Genomic DNA, 14200 nt, shown 5'->3' with positions numbered 1-14200 from the left:
ACAAGCAGCAGAAACTGAAGCACAACCGTTCTGCTGTGTTCGGAGCAGGGGGTGCTGAGCATCCCAGTGCCTCAGCAGTGGTGGCATTTGAGTGCTTTTGCCTTCCCTGGATGCCTTAAACTTCCACTGTCTGAAGTAAGCATGGGCTTTGGGTTGTGTCAGAATGAACATGGGCAGCACTTGGCTGCCAGCAGGAGCAACCAACCCAGCCTGGTTTGTGTCTGGGTGTCCCTGTGGGTGCCACCAGGGTTGCTGTGGTGTTGCTGTGTGGAAATAGCCACAAGATTGCCTCATCTCGCAGGTTCCCACCCTGAGCAGAGCCACTGGCACGAGCCACATCGAGCGGTAGGCAGAAATCCTGGTGCTACCAAAGATAAGGAGCATCTCATCCTTGAGAGCGAGCCGCTGGGGCCCTTTCTCTGGCCCAGGAGCCCTGCAGGGAGGCACCAGCTACTCCAGCCCAGCAGTGAGGGTGCGCATAAGGGACCTCAGGTGCCTGCTGGGTCTGGAGCCGTGGGCTCTGCTCTCTCCTCCAGTGCAGCAGTTCCCTCCTCTCCCTGCCAGGCGTGTGGGGTCCATCAGGGCTGCGTGGCCGCTGCAGACAGCAGCTGCTCTGGGCCTTTCCACTGATGAATTAAATTGAGGAGGAAAATGAAACCTCTCGAGTGCACCCAAGCCACGCAGGAGCTTGGCTTTTGCCCGTCTGCCGAGCCCCTGCACAGAGCCTGTGTCCATTTGTCATCCTGCTGCGGTGGCAGAAAATCAGCTGGAAATGAGACCTAATTCAGGCTCCGCAGCTGGAGGTGTTCCCAGCTCTGAGAGGGATTTATGCTCTTTGCTTCCCGGTGCCATGATTTAACCATCCCTGATGAGACACTGGAGGATCCTGGCAGGTTCCTGCCCCTGAGGTGCAGCCTCAGCACCTGCCACCCTTTGGACCGGGGCTGTGGGACCTGAAGCAAGGACCCCTGCCTGGGACACACGGTCCCCCTTGGGTGATGTCCCCACTCACCCCGCTCCCCTCACTGGCCAGTGGCAGAGGATGGGCCAAGGGCCACACAGCACCACAAGGCTGGGCTGCCCCGACCAAGGCTCCTGCTTGGCCTTGGCTGCTTTCCCTGTTGCACTTGACCCTGTGCATGGAGCCTGTATTCTGGTGTGTGGGTTTTTTGCCTCCACACATGACTCTGGATTCAGTTTCCAGCCCAGATTCGCTCCAGGTGATTTCCCTTAGGAAGCTGGGGCCCTTCATTGCTGTTGCTCTCCTGCTGTCCCGTCGTGGGACCCTCTGAATTCAACCAGCCACGGCTGTGGGTGCTGTTACGGCTGCTTCCTCCTTCTGTCTGCTTTTAACTGCAGAGAGAGTAATGAACTCGGGCAGAGATCGATGCTCTCCTCTGCTCTGGGCTTTATTCTACAAGCAGAAACCCTGCAGCAGGTAGAACCTCTTCGAACCCAGGGGTCTGTACTGCAGGAATGAGGCAGTGCAGCTCCTGCTGCCGGGCACAGCTGGGCTCCTCCTGCTGCCTGTGCTGGAGCCCAGCTGCAGGAAGGGTGAAGACAGGCAGTTTGTATTTTCAAGTCCGATTTAAAGGATCGCTTTGCCACAAGCATCTGTCATCACATGGCAGAAAACACCTGAAATAATCTGATTTTTACCGTTTATCTGGAGCTCAGACACCCTTCAGGCTGCCACACAGCGCACAGATAACACCGTGTGTGTGTGAGGGCTGCGCTGCTCTCCCAGCCCATGTTTATGCTTTTAGACTTCAAAATAGGTGTGAGTGGTGCAGGTTGTGATGCCGCGGTGCTGGTGTCGTGCAGGTCACGGTGCTGGGGTGCCACCAGCCGTGGGGTTGGGAAAGGCCGGCGCTGGTGTTGGGTCTGGCCTTGAGCTTTGTGTGGCTGAAGGGCAATGGGCACCGTGTCCGTGGCATTTAGGGGCAGGAGCCGGTTTGCCGGCTCTGTCCCTGTGGGGTTACACAGAGCAGCCCCTTTGCCTCCCTCCCCGCTCCGGCCGGGCCGGGGCTGCTCTGAGCCGCCGTGTGCCCCCTCTCCGGGGTTCTCATCCTGAGACGGATCCCGCTGAGGAGGGGGTTTATAACAAATGCACCCGCGGCCGGTGCCGGGGGGAGCCCCGCGAGGGTTCCCGAGGGCCCTGCTGCCGGGCACCGCACCGGGGACCCCGCACCCCGGTACCCACCCGGGCAGCGCTCCCCGCAGGCACCGGCGCCGGCCGCTGTCCCGGGTGCTGAAGTCGCCTTTACCGGGGCCCAGGCAGAGCCGCGGTCCCCACGGGGACACCGTGCCCCGGGCGCGGCGGTACCGGGGATCCCGGGGGGTCCCGGGGGGGTCTCGCGGCCCAGCCCCGCCCCGCGCAGTTTAAGAATGAACCGTGGGAAAAACTTCGTGGGTGCGCGCGGGGCCGGGATCCCTCCGCCGGGCGGGGGAGGCTCCGGGCTGAGCCGCGGCACCGCCTCGGCTCGCGGAGCCCTCCGCGCGAGAGAAGAGCTCCGCAGCGCGGCGGCGGCGGGACCGCGGCGCAGCCCCGGGGACACGGCTCGGCCCCGCGGCAGCGCCGGCCCCGGGACGGCCGCGTCCGCGGCACCATGGGCGGCCTGGGCCTGGCCCTGGGGATCCTCCACTACCTGGGGCTCTACCTGCAGCTCGGCGCCGCCTCCCGGCACCCCCCGTGGGACGCCCCGGCGGCGGGCAGCGGTGAGCGCTGGCGGCGGGCAGGGATCGGGGCTCGGCTGCCCCGGGGGGGGTGCGGGAGGGGGTGGCTGCGCCCGGAGCGTTCCCAGGGCTCGGTCCCACCGATGCCGTCTCGGGGGCCGCGGGACGGGCGGCGGGAGGGGGGGATGAACCCGGTGTCCGCGCTGGGCTTCGCCGCCGGCGACAGCTCCGCGGCGCGGTTCGCGGCGCCGGCGGCTCCGGGAGCGGGAGGCGGCACGGGCGAGCCGGGGCTGGGCTCTGCCGCCCCCGTCCCTGGGGCCCGGGGGACGGCCTCTGCCTCCGCCGCTGCACTGCCAAGCCCGTGGCTTCGCACGGTGCGTCCCCCTGCACACCCGTGCACACCCCGTGCACCCCCGTGCAAGTGTGCATCTCTGTGCATCCCTGTGCATCCCTGTGCATCCCCGTGCATCCCCGTGCACCGCCGTGTGTCGCCGCACGCCCCTGGCAGCGGAAGCGACTTTCCAGTGTCCTGTTTGCGCCCTGCCGGCTCCGGTGCTCGGTGGCCCAGCGGGTCGGTGGGTCCGTGGTGCTGCCAAGCCCGGCAGGGTCCAGCCAGGACCTAGGATGGAGTCGTTCTCTGCACCCCTGTATGAAACACCCTCCCAGCCCGGGGTAATTCCCACCCACGGGGCACTGAGCAGGTGACAGGAGGCAACCCCCCCTCGGGAAGAGCACCGAGACCCTCCTTGCTCCCTGCAGCTGACACGGGTGGGTTTAAATCTGAGCCCCAGCAGTGGCCACAGGGCTCTGGGTGCCTTTGCCCCCATTGCAGCCGTTCCCCTCACATGGCTCTGGAGCTGCGGCCTGTGGCAGGATCAGCTCCCCGCCCCGAGCAGCCTCCAGGCTCACCAGGCCCTGGTGCCCACGGGGACATGGTGTGTGGTCCAGCGGGTACCCGCCTGTCTGGGCAGGCATGCTCTGCCTTGCACTGGGGGATGAGAGCAGGAGGATTTCTGGACCTGATGGCCTGGCGTGCCAGAAGGATATGTGGGCAAAGAGCCTCCATTAGCCGCTGCTGCTCCCCTCAGAAATTCAGCAATAGGCAAATAAATAGTGAAATGGTCGCTGAGAGGGAGCAGGGAGCCAAGGAGAAGAAATAATCTGGGAGGGCGAGTGCACTTCAGAGCCACATTACAGCTTGCTACTACGAGCAGTTCTGCAGCAACTCACTTAATCACAACAGAAACCTTTATTAACGATACTGAAAAGCAGTGAATAAGTGGGTCATGTATAATAAGCCATTTGTGTTCAGTAGGTGAATACCAATTTGATAAAAGCTGTGTGTGTTGAAAACCTGTATAAATCGCTGTTTAGCTGATCAGAGATTGATCATTTCATTACTCGCTGGTGGAGCTTCTCCTCCGTGCGGGGCAGGAGAGAGGCCAGGGAGGATGGGATGGATTCATCTGTGGCCAGTGAGGCTGGTGAGGCCCTGCCAGGCTCTACCTGCTGCAGGCAGTGCCAGGAGCTCACTGCCATCTCTGCCCAGTGCAGGCGACCAGAGCAGCCTCTGCAGCCTGGCCCTGCCATCGCTGTTACCTGTATCCTGCCCACAGCGAGGGAAGGGGCTGGGAGCCGTGTGCTCTGCAGGCGGCTGAGGCAGCTCCACGCTGCTGCTGGGCAGGTGGGAGCCATGGGCAGCCAGGCTGCTGCCAAGGGACAAAGTCTCAGTCAGAGAAAGTCCTTTCCCTGCCCCCACAGTGAAGGCTCTGCCTTGAGCGAGGATGAAGCGAGGATGGACAGAGGATGGGCTCCATCTGCCCTGAGCCACAGGCTCCTTCCTCACCATCCCTCCCCTGCCCACAGCACTGCCTCTGCTCTGCTCTCCCCTCCTCTCTCCTCTCTGCTCTCTGCTCAGGCTGGCGCTTTCAATTATTCATGCCCCCCTTTGCAGAGCCTCCGCACGCTGGGCTGGTGCCATCGCCTGCGAACCGGCGCTGGCTGGGAAGCTCCGGCCGGCTCCCGGCACAGGGCAGGGGCCGCCGCTGGGTGAGCAGCTGGAGCAGCAGCGGCTCCGTCCCCGCATCCTTCGTGAGCACCGATGTCTCACCCGCTCTAGGACCGCGGCTGGAGCTGGGGCTGGGGCTGGAGGGAGCCGAGCTCCAGCTCCCCGGGGCGCTGCCCTTCTCCTTCCTCTCACACCCGATGATTATTCTATCAATTACTTTCATAAACACTTTGCATTCTGCAGGATTTTTTCATGCTTCCTGATGGGAATTCTCCACCCGATGTGTTTTTCCTGCTGCTGTTCGTGCAGTCATTCAATGCAATTACTTCTGACACTTCTCCTCATCAAATGTCTGTGCTTTCTTTTCCCTTGAAGAGGCTGACAGACGATGGGCCAGACACTGGGAATTATTACGTTAGGACAGTGACAGCTAATTTTAATCATAAGGTTCCTGGTGAGTGAGGCAGCAAATCAAACACACGGCCAGGGCGGCTGCACAGGCCTGGAGCCACCAACGGCACCAGGGCAGGGATGGGAACCTGTCACTGGGGTTCTGGTTCATGGAGCAGGAAGGACTCGCCTGCCTCTGGATGGACAGCCCTTCCCAGCCCATCTGATGATGGCCCTGGCTCTGTCCAGGCTCTTCTCCATGGCCATTTCCTTGGTTGTGGGTTCATCTCCCTCCTGGCTGCCCTCTCCCCAGGGCACCCAGGGAGCACCCCACCACACTGCGGTGGGTGCATGCCAGGCATTGGGTCATTGGCTGGGCATGGCTGTGCCAGATGCATTGGTGCCGTGTACCGTGTGCTCCGGATGGAGCTGGACCTGGATGATTCCCCCAGTGGTGGGGTGTACAGAGCAGGGTAGGAGGGTGCTGTGCCCATGAGCACCAGGAGCTGCTGGCTCTGTGGAACGGAAACCAGCACCATGAGCGGTGTGGGCAGCGCTGCCAGCGCCGATGGCCCCTGGTGCTGGGCATGAGGCTGGGGGCGCTGATCTGCAGTGAAGCAGAGCTTCTGTATGCCCCATCCAGGTTTCTGCCTGCTGCCAGGTGCTCTGCCCATTGGGAATCATCCCCTGGCAGAGACCAGCACCAGTGTGAGTGGTGGCTGCAGGGCGCTGCCGGGGTCCCTCCAGGAGCTGCTCCAGCAGCCGCTTTGAGAGGTCGCACTCTCAAATAACTGCCCTCAGAAAACTGCGGTGCGCTCGGGAGGGGATTGTCAGAGCCAGGGGGCTGGAGCTGGAAGCTCCTCGCCCGGGGAGCTCCTGGCAGCCGGGGCCGGGTCTCTCACTGCTGTTCTCCTGCCTGGTCAGCGGGAGGGCGATGGTGAAAGAATGGAAACACCCGCGGGTTTCAAGGTGAATTCGAGCTCCTCGCAAGGTGAGCTCCGGCCTCACGCAGCTGCTCGGGGGGTTTGGTTTCATTTACGCTGTAAATTTGCGCTAATTCTGCTGCTAATGTGACAGTAAATAGGGGCAGAGAAATGGCGCTCCCGGCCCCGGCGTGCCGGCGCTCGCGGTGCTCAGCCTCACGCTTCTCTTGTGATGCAGCATTGCTAGAGGGGAGCAGGGCTCCTGCGGTGCCGGATGGATGCTGGATCCAGCCCTGGTCTCATCCCGTCCCTGCCGGCTGCTCCCTGCCAGAGCAGCCTGCCCTGCCCTCGCTGGTGTCGTCGGCCACTGAGCCGCTCTGTTCATGCACCGGTTTCTGGCCATGATGTGATTTTGGTGACCCGGGGTCAGCATCCCTGCGAGAGGCTTGTCAGGAGGAGCTGCATTCCCAGATGTTAACTTGCAGGCGGGAAGAGGAGGAAGGAGCAGCAATGCCAGCAACCCCCATGTCCAGCCAGCAGCGGGGCTCCTGCTCCTGGGTCCATTCAGGAGGATGCCTCCTGTGCCTTCCTGGGGGACTCCTGCACAGGCAGCCTGTGCCAGGGAGGATGGAGGCAGGCCTGGGTGTTGGTGGGGTCCCACACCTGGTGCTGGTGGGGACCTGCTGGCCTCGACATGACTGATGACAGTGCTTGGGGACAGGCTCCATGGGGGCTTGAGGTGCCCCTCGCCCCAGGGCTGCAGTGGCCTCTTCCAGAGCTGCTTCCTTCCTGCAGTGCCTCATGGCACGATCCCACTGCTGGGGAGTGGAGAGGGGGCTGCCAGAGTGCGAGGCTGAGCCCACAGTTAGTCCATGAGAGTCTTGGCTCCTGGAACCATGATAAACCAGGAATCACGGTCAGAGCTCTGCGGAAGGGGGAATAAACCACATCTGATCACAGCCCACTGCACAACAGTGGCAGCCGGAGGGAGGGACAAGGGGCAACAGAGGCTGATCCCACCACACCATCCTGCACCCACCTGCTCAGGGCTGCCTCCTTCTCCTTGTCCTCCTCCCCTGAGGCCGGGGGCTCTCCAGCCTCCCCCAGCCCTGCCCAGCCACCCCTCCAGCCCAGCCATGGCTCTGCCAGGGGCTGCTGTGCTGTCAGGCAGAGAAAGAAGCATCTGACCGACCAGTGTCAGTGGGGTTCACAGCTCAGAGCAGGCGTGGGCACGAACCAGGTGATTCAGAGGCATTTGCGAATGTCCAATCCGTATTTAATCACCCTCCAATCCATATTTACACAAACACTGACCCCAGTGCATGCCCACGGCCCTGTTTAAGTTGCAGTTGTTGCAGCTGGTGCCTTGGAGCGGCTGAGAAAGGCAGCACGGCCCCTTGCAAGGCTGCACCAAAGCTGGGCAGTGAGCAGGGTCCTGGCGAGGCTCACAGAGGCTGCACGGCCTCATGTGCTCCAGCGGCTGCAGGGGCCCAGCGCAGGGGGCCGGGCCGTCATTTCCAGGTCCTGTGGTGATGCACAGGCTGGGGGGGACACCCCTTCCCCGCCACCCTCCTGCCCCTCCTGTGCGGGGCCGTGGCAATGAATCCTGCCTGCGTGGGGAGGAGAGCAGCAGCCTCTATATCTCCGGTTTATGAGAGCACCAAGCTGTCCCAGCAGGCGTTTTCAATTCCGTTTATCTGTGTTTCCCCATTGAGTTCATTTTATTTCCCCTGATTTTTGTTTCCTGCAAGATTTATTGATCCTGATTTTCCCAGTTTATGACAGGTACCAGGCCATAAAGCACGCGGCAGCCAGCCCAGCACCGGCCCCCCTCCCGCCGCCAGGATGCGGCACCGATGGCAGTGGTGGGGAGACGGAAGGTTCTGAGCGGCTGCAGCACCAAAGACCCGTCCCAGCAGCAGTACCAGTGGGAGCCGGATCTGTGCCTGGCCATGGGGCTGCTCATGACACCACCACGTTTCACTCTTATGGTGGGGACTGTCCTGATATGGATCCGGGGCTGGTGGTGGCCCCGCTGTCCCTGATCCAGGTGTCCTGGGGTGGCTGCTGGGTTGTCCCTTGGCACTGGGGTCCTGGAGCCCCTTCCTGCAGAGGAACCCTCTGTGGGAAGCTGGGATGAAGGGAGCGGGCAGTGAGGTAGAAGGGGAGGATGAAGAGCCGGGATGTGCAGGCAGGAAGGAACCAGCCTCACCTTCCCTCCTGCTGTCAGACCCTGTTGTCCATCCATCCATCCATCCATCAGCAGGCGCTTTATGCCCTGTCTGTCCCGAGTTCCCAGCGTGTCACTCACAGCTGTGGCCCTGGGGAGGCGAGGAAGGGCTGGGGGGATCAAGGGGGTCCATGGTCCCCGGGGGTGATGGGGGGGGCAGGCAGCTCCACCAGTGGGACCTGCCCTGCTTTGGCTGCGCTGTGGGGTTAATTAATACACGCGCTTCTCAATTAAAACCTGACAGGAGGGAGGTGCCTGATTCAATCAGGCCTTTTCTCTGCTCAGCTGCCAAATCCCATCAGTGGGACCAGACTTTAATTGTGTTCAGAGTAACCTGGACACAGTGGAAGCCCTCTGGCCATTGCCCTGTCTTTGCTTCGCACAGATCAGGGACTGGTGCAGGCTTTGCCAGGACCCTCTGGCTTTGTTCATTGCTCCTGCCATTGGGAAAACTGTGGAAGAGAATCCCATCCTGGGCTGTGGGTGGAAAGGGTGGGTGAGTGTTGGCTACGGCTGGAGATACCTTTGCCCTGTGCTGGGCAGTGCTGGACCCTCCTGCCCTTCCCTCAACCCTCAACCACTGGTGCTGTTCCCAGCTGGATTCCCCCTGGCACAAACCCCCCTGGCTGCTGGTGCCAGGTCCTGGGCAAACGGGCTGCAGGATCCATGCTGGAAAACCAGCAGGAGCCCCAGGTTGATGGGAGCCTCGTGCTGGGTATTTCCCTCAGTTTCCCTGCTAGGATGGATGAAAGGAAAGTGATAAGTGTATGGGATTTCCATGCGTCCGGAGGGACCGGGAGATATTGAAGGTATTAACTTTTCCGTCTGGGCTGAGATAATTCTTTTTCAGAGGGGATCAGGGCTTGGTGGGAAGCTGCGCTCTGCTTCTGAATGGGCCCAGGTCCTGAGGGGCTGCGATGGCACTGGAGGGACCTGCGTGGTGGCTGTGAACTGGGCACAAGGTGGCTGGTGAAGATGGGAGGGCAGAACCAGCAGGACCCTGTCCCAGCCCCACTGCCTCTGTGGCCAAAACAATGTCAGGGGCATGGGGGGCTCTGGCAGTTGCAGCCTGGCCGTGCTGGTGCTGGAGGCTCAGCCCCTATCCCTGCACCATGCCATGGAGATGCTGCCACAGGTTGTGGGGATGGCATTTGCCAGAGACCCTCACTCTGGGGCCGTTGTTACAGAGGAGCAAGGATCCCTCCAGAGGAGATGAAAAGAATTCTAATTACATCTCCGAACAATATTTGTTTTGCGCAAGGAAAGCAAACCATATGGCATGTGGGAGAGTGTTTGGGGCCGCATTAAACAAGGATTTGTTTTTCATTTGTGCTCTGATCTAAGCGGATGCTGTATTCATTTGTGACACCTCGGAGGTGCGCTGGGGCCCTGTCACCCTGAGGCAAGGTCCCAGAGGGCAGGGCCGGGGGGGGGATCAGAGGCTTCTGCTCCCTCCCTTTCCTGCCACTGTCCCAGGCAAAGGGCTGGGGGCTGGGTCTGTTTGCCCAGGATGGGTCCTGGTGCTCCTGGCGACCCTGCTCGCGTGGCCGCTGGCATCGCCCCTTGCTGTGACAGTGGCACATCCCCGCAGCCCTTGCTCTGTCCCCTGCAGCCCTCTTCACCGAGACCCCCCATGACATGACGGCACAGGCGGGCGAGGACGTGGAGATGGCGTGTTCCTTCCGCGGCACCGGCTCCCCCTCCTACTCCCTGGAGATACAGTGGTGGTACGTCCGCAACCACAAGGACTGGGCGGATAAACAGAAGTGGGCTTCCAACCAGGTAATGCCCCTCGTCCTCCCCATCCAGCAGCAGCAGCAGCGAGAGGCAGAGCTCTCATGGGACTTCCCTTGCAGCAGCATTTGAGGCTCAGGGAGGTCCCTCAGCAGCAGCCCTAGCACTGACCAGTCCTGCAGGACCATGTGTGGGGTGCACAGCATCCCACTGCACTGAGGATGCTCCGGCGCACGGGGCTGGGCTGTTCTGGCCACCCTTCCCAGTTATCTCGTCCCTGGGGACTGACCCAGGCAGAGGCTTTGCCCTGGTGCTTTTGCCTTCTCCCATCTCATCACAACTGCCCTTGCATCCATCCCATCCCTGCATCCTCCCCCCCAAGCCCTCCCTTGTTTTCCCTATTTCCGTGTGTACTGGTCTCGGCAAACAGCTGTCTCTTTATTTCTCTTTCTGTTCACACAGAGATAAGGGCCAAATAATGGGAAGGCAGCTTTAGGTATTTTAATGAGCCTTTATTACTGTGTCTTTGGCAGAGCTGCTGCTGGTATTACCATAAATTGAGCAGCATCGGGGAAGCTGCCGCTGGCTCAGAGCTGCCAGGGGCTGCAGGGTGAGGGGTGGTTGGAGCGGGCATAGAGCCCAGTCCAGGTCATGAGGAGCACCCACTGATGGACCTGGATGCAGTGGGGATCCACGGGCAGGCACCCTGTGTCCTCCAGCCACTGAGGTGCTCCCTCCCCTGCCCATGTGCCCTGTGTGGCTCCCATCTGCCCAGGGTGTCCGAGTTTGCCAGGGCTGAGCAGCCCCTTCCCCTTCTCCCTTCTCCTCCACGGAGCAGCCACCCCGGGCTCCGCTGGCCTCCTGCCTCCTCCCAGCCGAGCTGATGATTTCTCTTCCCTCTCTGGTCTCTCCCATCCCACCCTTCCAGCAGCTGAAAGCTTCACCACAGGAGGAGCCTGGGAAGGACGCCACTAAAATAAGCGTGAGTGGGGATAATGGCTCCTGCAGGGGCTCCGGCAGTGGGATGGGATGGCTCCTGGTGCCCGGCGTTGCACAGGGCAGGGAAGCAGGAGGGTCCCCAGGGTTGGTTTCTGTGCGAGGCTGGTGCCCCAGACAAGGTGTCCTGGGGCTGAGGGTGTCAGGCACTGGGGGCTGCAGCCTGGATGTGAGCCCCGGCCGGCTCCTGTCGGCATCTCAGGGACACGCGGGTGCTGAGGAGAACAAGAATCTAATTTAGTCAGGGATTGGCATCCCAAAGCCGTGTGGGTTCACGTGAGCAGAATGAGGAGACGCTCCTCAGTTCAGTGCAGTAACTGCTCCTGGCCTCCTGCTGGCAGACACGACCCCCCCCGGCCCTCCCCGCCTCGGGGGTCTGTGTTTGGGGGTGCCACTGAAACAGCAGCCTCAGAAGGTGCTTCCCACCCTCCCCGCTGCAGCCTCTTCATTCGCCCTTGTGGGGCACAGGGGGTCCCCACGGCAGGAGGGGTGAGGTGGGCGCTGGGCTTGGCTCAGCTCCACTGCTGTGTCCGGTGCAGCCGATGCGGGTGCAGTGTAACCAGGGGTATCTGAAGTGCTCGGGGTGCAGCAGCTCTGCTGCCTCCTGCAGATCCAGCGAGAGGCGTGAGCATCCAACCTGCTTTGTTCTGCTTTAAATGCCCCTGATTCCGAAGCGTTTCCAAACGGAGGCGATAAATGAACATGGGCAAAGGCACCACGAGCCCTCTGATAAACCCCACGTTACAGCCACAGCAGCAACTGACTGAGAGCAAACGGCAGAGCCAGGCAGTGAGAGACGATGTAAATCACACAGAAACCACCGCGTCGGGCAGCCCTGGGCCAGGCTTCCTCTGCCAAAACACACTTGGTGCTGGAGAGGCTGGCGCCGGCTCTGCCCAGATGTGGTAGCAGCAAACACGATGGGTCTGGGTTCATTTCCCACCTCATCTTGTGTTCTTTAACCCCTGTTTTGGTGCTGAGCGCGGCACGCTGGGGGCTGAGCTGGGGCTGGGCACTGCAGTGTCTGTCTGGCCTGACCGGTGCAGGGGTCTCTCAGGGCAGGAGGAAGCCACAAGCATCACAACAGGTCATAAACTCATCCTTGCCATAGCCGAGGCGTGGGTTGAGGCTGGGGGAGCTGCGGAGCAGCGGCTCCAACAGCAAACTGGGCTTTTCTTTCATTAGTTCCAAACTTCCCACCCATTCATCTCGGTGCCTCCTGGCTCTGCTGACACAAAGGCATTTTCTGAAGCTCCTTCAGCACCCAGCTCACTCACACCAGCACCCACAGCTCATCTGCCCCAGTGCACAGCCCCTGCCCCATCCTGAGCACGGCTCGGAGCCTGCCTTGGCCTGCGCCCCGTTTCTAAACACCATAAAATCTTCAGCTAACAAATGCAGCGGTGAGCAGAAAAATGGCCTTTGCCGTCCAGCATGATTATAGGGAACAGAGCCAGGGGCCTCGGGGCGGGTCATAAATGTGATTTATTGACCCAGCCCAGCAGCAGCCCCGACTCTGGCGGGTGAGTGAGTCTTAAATTTCATGGGGTGATAAATAGTGAGAGCGAATCAATTTGGTAGAAAAGCTAATTACCGGCGCAGATGTGCATCGATCCCGAGCCCCGCGCTGGGGACGGCATCACCCTGGGGTCCGGGGTCCCCCACCTTTGCCACGTCCCCCTGGGACTCACTGAGGGGGCACTGCTCTGGGTGTCAGCGGGGGTCCCCACAGGCGCCTGACCCCCGTGTGCCCGCCGCAGGTGGTGAAGGTGGTCGGCAGCAACATCTCCCACAAGCTGCGCCTGTCGCGGGTGAAGCTGGAGGACGAGGGGACCTACGAGTGCCGGGTGATCGACTCCAGCGACGGCCAGGCGCGGCACCACAAGGTGAAGGCGTACCTGCGCGTGGAGGCGCCGGGGGGCACGGGGCACCCGCAGGACACGCAGCCGCAGGGCGCCTCGCTGCCGGAGCCCGGCTCGGGGCACGCTCACCATCACCACCACCACCACAAGGCCGGGAAGGAGCTGAGGAAGCGCTCGGCAGACGCCTCCTGCGCGCTGTAGGCGGGCGGTGCCGGGGGGACGCCGCAGCCCCCCCATGCCCCGGACTCAGCGGAGACCTCGGGGGTCCCGCGCCCCTGCCAGAGACTGGCCCCTCCGCCCATCTTACCCATCGACCCCCTCGTCCTCCTCCTCTTCCTCCCGCCGGCCAGCACCGGGTCGGTCTCTTCCCCAGCCCCGTGGTGCAGCGGTGCCAGGGCTCAGTGCGGGAGCAGGACCGTGTTTATGACAGGGCCGTCACTGGGGCTGGTGAAGGTCCCGATCCCACTGGTGCCATGGGGGGGTGCCCTGTTGTTTGCTGCCACCGCGGTGCCACCGGCCGCGTTGTGCCCCAGCTTTGGTGCCCGGTGGAACCCCTCTGCCTGTGGGACCCTCCCTGCCCTCCCTCGTGCTTCGCAGAAACCTCCTCCTGTTCCCGTAGGAGCCCCGGTTTAGTTGCTCTGTTCAGCCCCGCTGTGTGTATAAGTTCCAGCATCCATCTTACAGACCGTGTGAATCACCTCCCCCTGCCCCTGCCTGCCCCAGCACATCAAGGCTTGAGCTCAGCAGAGAAGGACGGTGCAGTATGCTCCTGGCATGCTCCCGGCACGGCTGTGGTGCCATGGGCTGTGCCGCGGCATTGCCCAGCCAGGCACTGCCCGCAGCCCCCATGTGAGCTGTGCCATGGGAGCTGGCCCTGCTTTCACACACTGCTCCTCGCGGCCCTTTGCATTCCATGAAGGAAGGGGAGCTTTGGCCGGCAGCCCCATCTGCCCTCGCTCTGTCCCCACTGCCTGTGCAGGTGCCACTTGGCCGAGCATCCCTTCCTCCTGCGCCACAGCACCGCACTGTCCTGGGTCACAGGCTCCACGTGGCTGCCAATGGCACGTGGGCAAACGCTACTGCTGGGGATGGGGCTGTGGGGAGGGATGGGAGGGTCCCAGGTGTCCCTGTCAGGGTGCCGGGCGCTGCTCCCTGCCACACCAGTCCTGCTGCAGCTAATAAAGCTCTTTAAACGAAGCTTCTGTGGGTCTGCAGTCTCTGTGCCTGGCACAGGGAGGGGATGTGGCTTTGGCACTGTCTTGGCTAAAAGGGGCACAGTTGGGGCTGCCCCTGGGGTTGGTGGGCTGGGGACAGTGGGGATGGGATGGGATTGGGGTGTGGGTGATGATGTTCATCATCACCTGCAGCTGAGGGCTCAGAG

General features: G+C 62.1%; 1 protein-coding gene across 1 annotated transcript; it reads left to right on the top strand.

The window, feature by feature from the left end:
- Positions 1-2609: 2609 nt before the first annotated feature.
- On the top strand, positions 2610-13020 carry VSTM2L (V-set and transmembrane domain containing 2 like; the record flags this gene model as incomplete). The annotated part of the gene is made up of 4 exons (XM_080627789.1): positions 2610-2718; positions 9840-10009; positions 10890-10943; positions 12718-13020. The coding sequence occupies 4 exons, from the start codon at positions 2610-2612 to the stop codon at positions 13018-13020; spliced, it is 636 nt and encodes a 211-aa protein (XP_080483915.1).
- Positions 13021-14200: the final 1180 nt, after the last annotated feature.

This window comes from Psittacula echo (assembly GCF_963264785.1).
Source record: "Psittacula echo genome assembly, chromosome: 12".
NCBI lineage: Eukaryota > Metazoa > Chordata > Aves > Psittaciformes > Psittacidae > Psittacula > Psittacula echo.
This window is presented reverse-complemented; position numbering and strand designations above follow the sequence as displayed.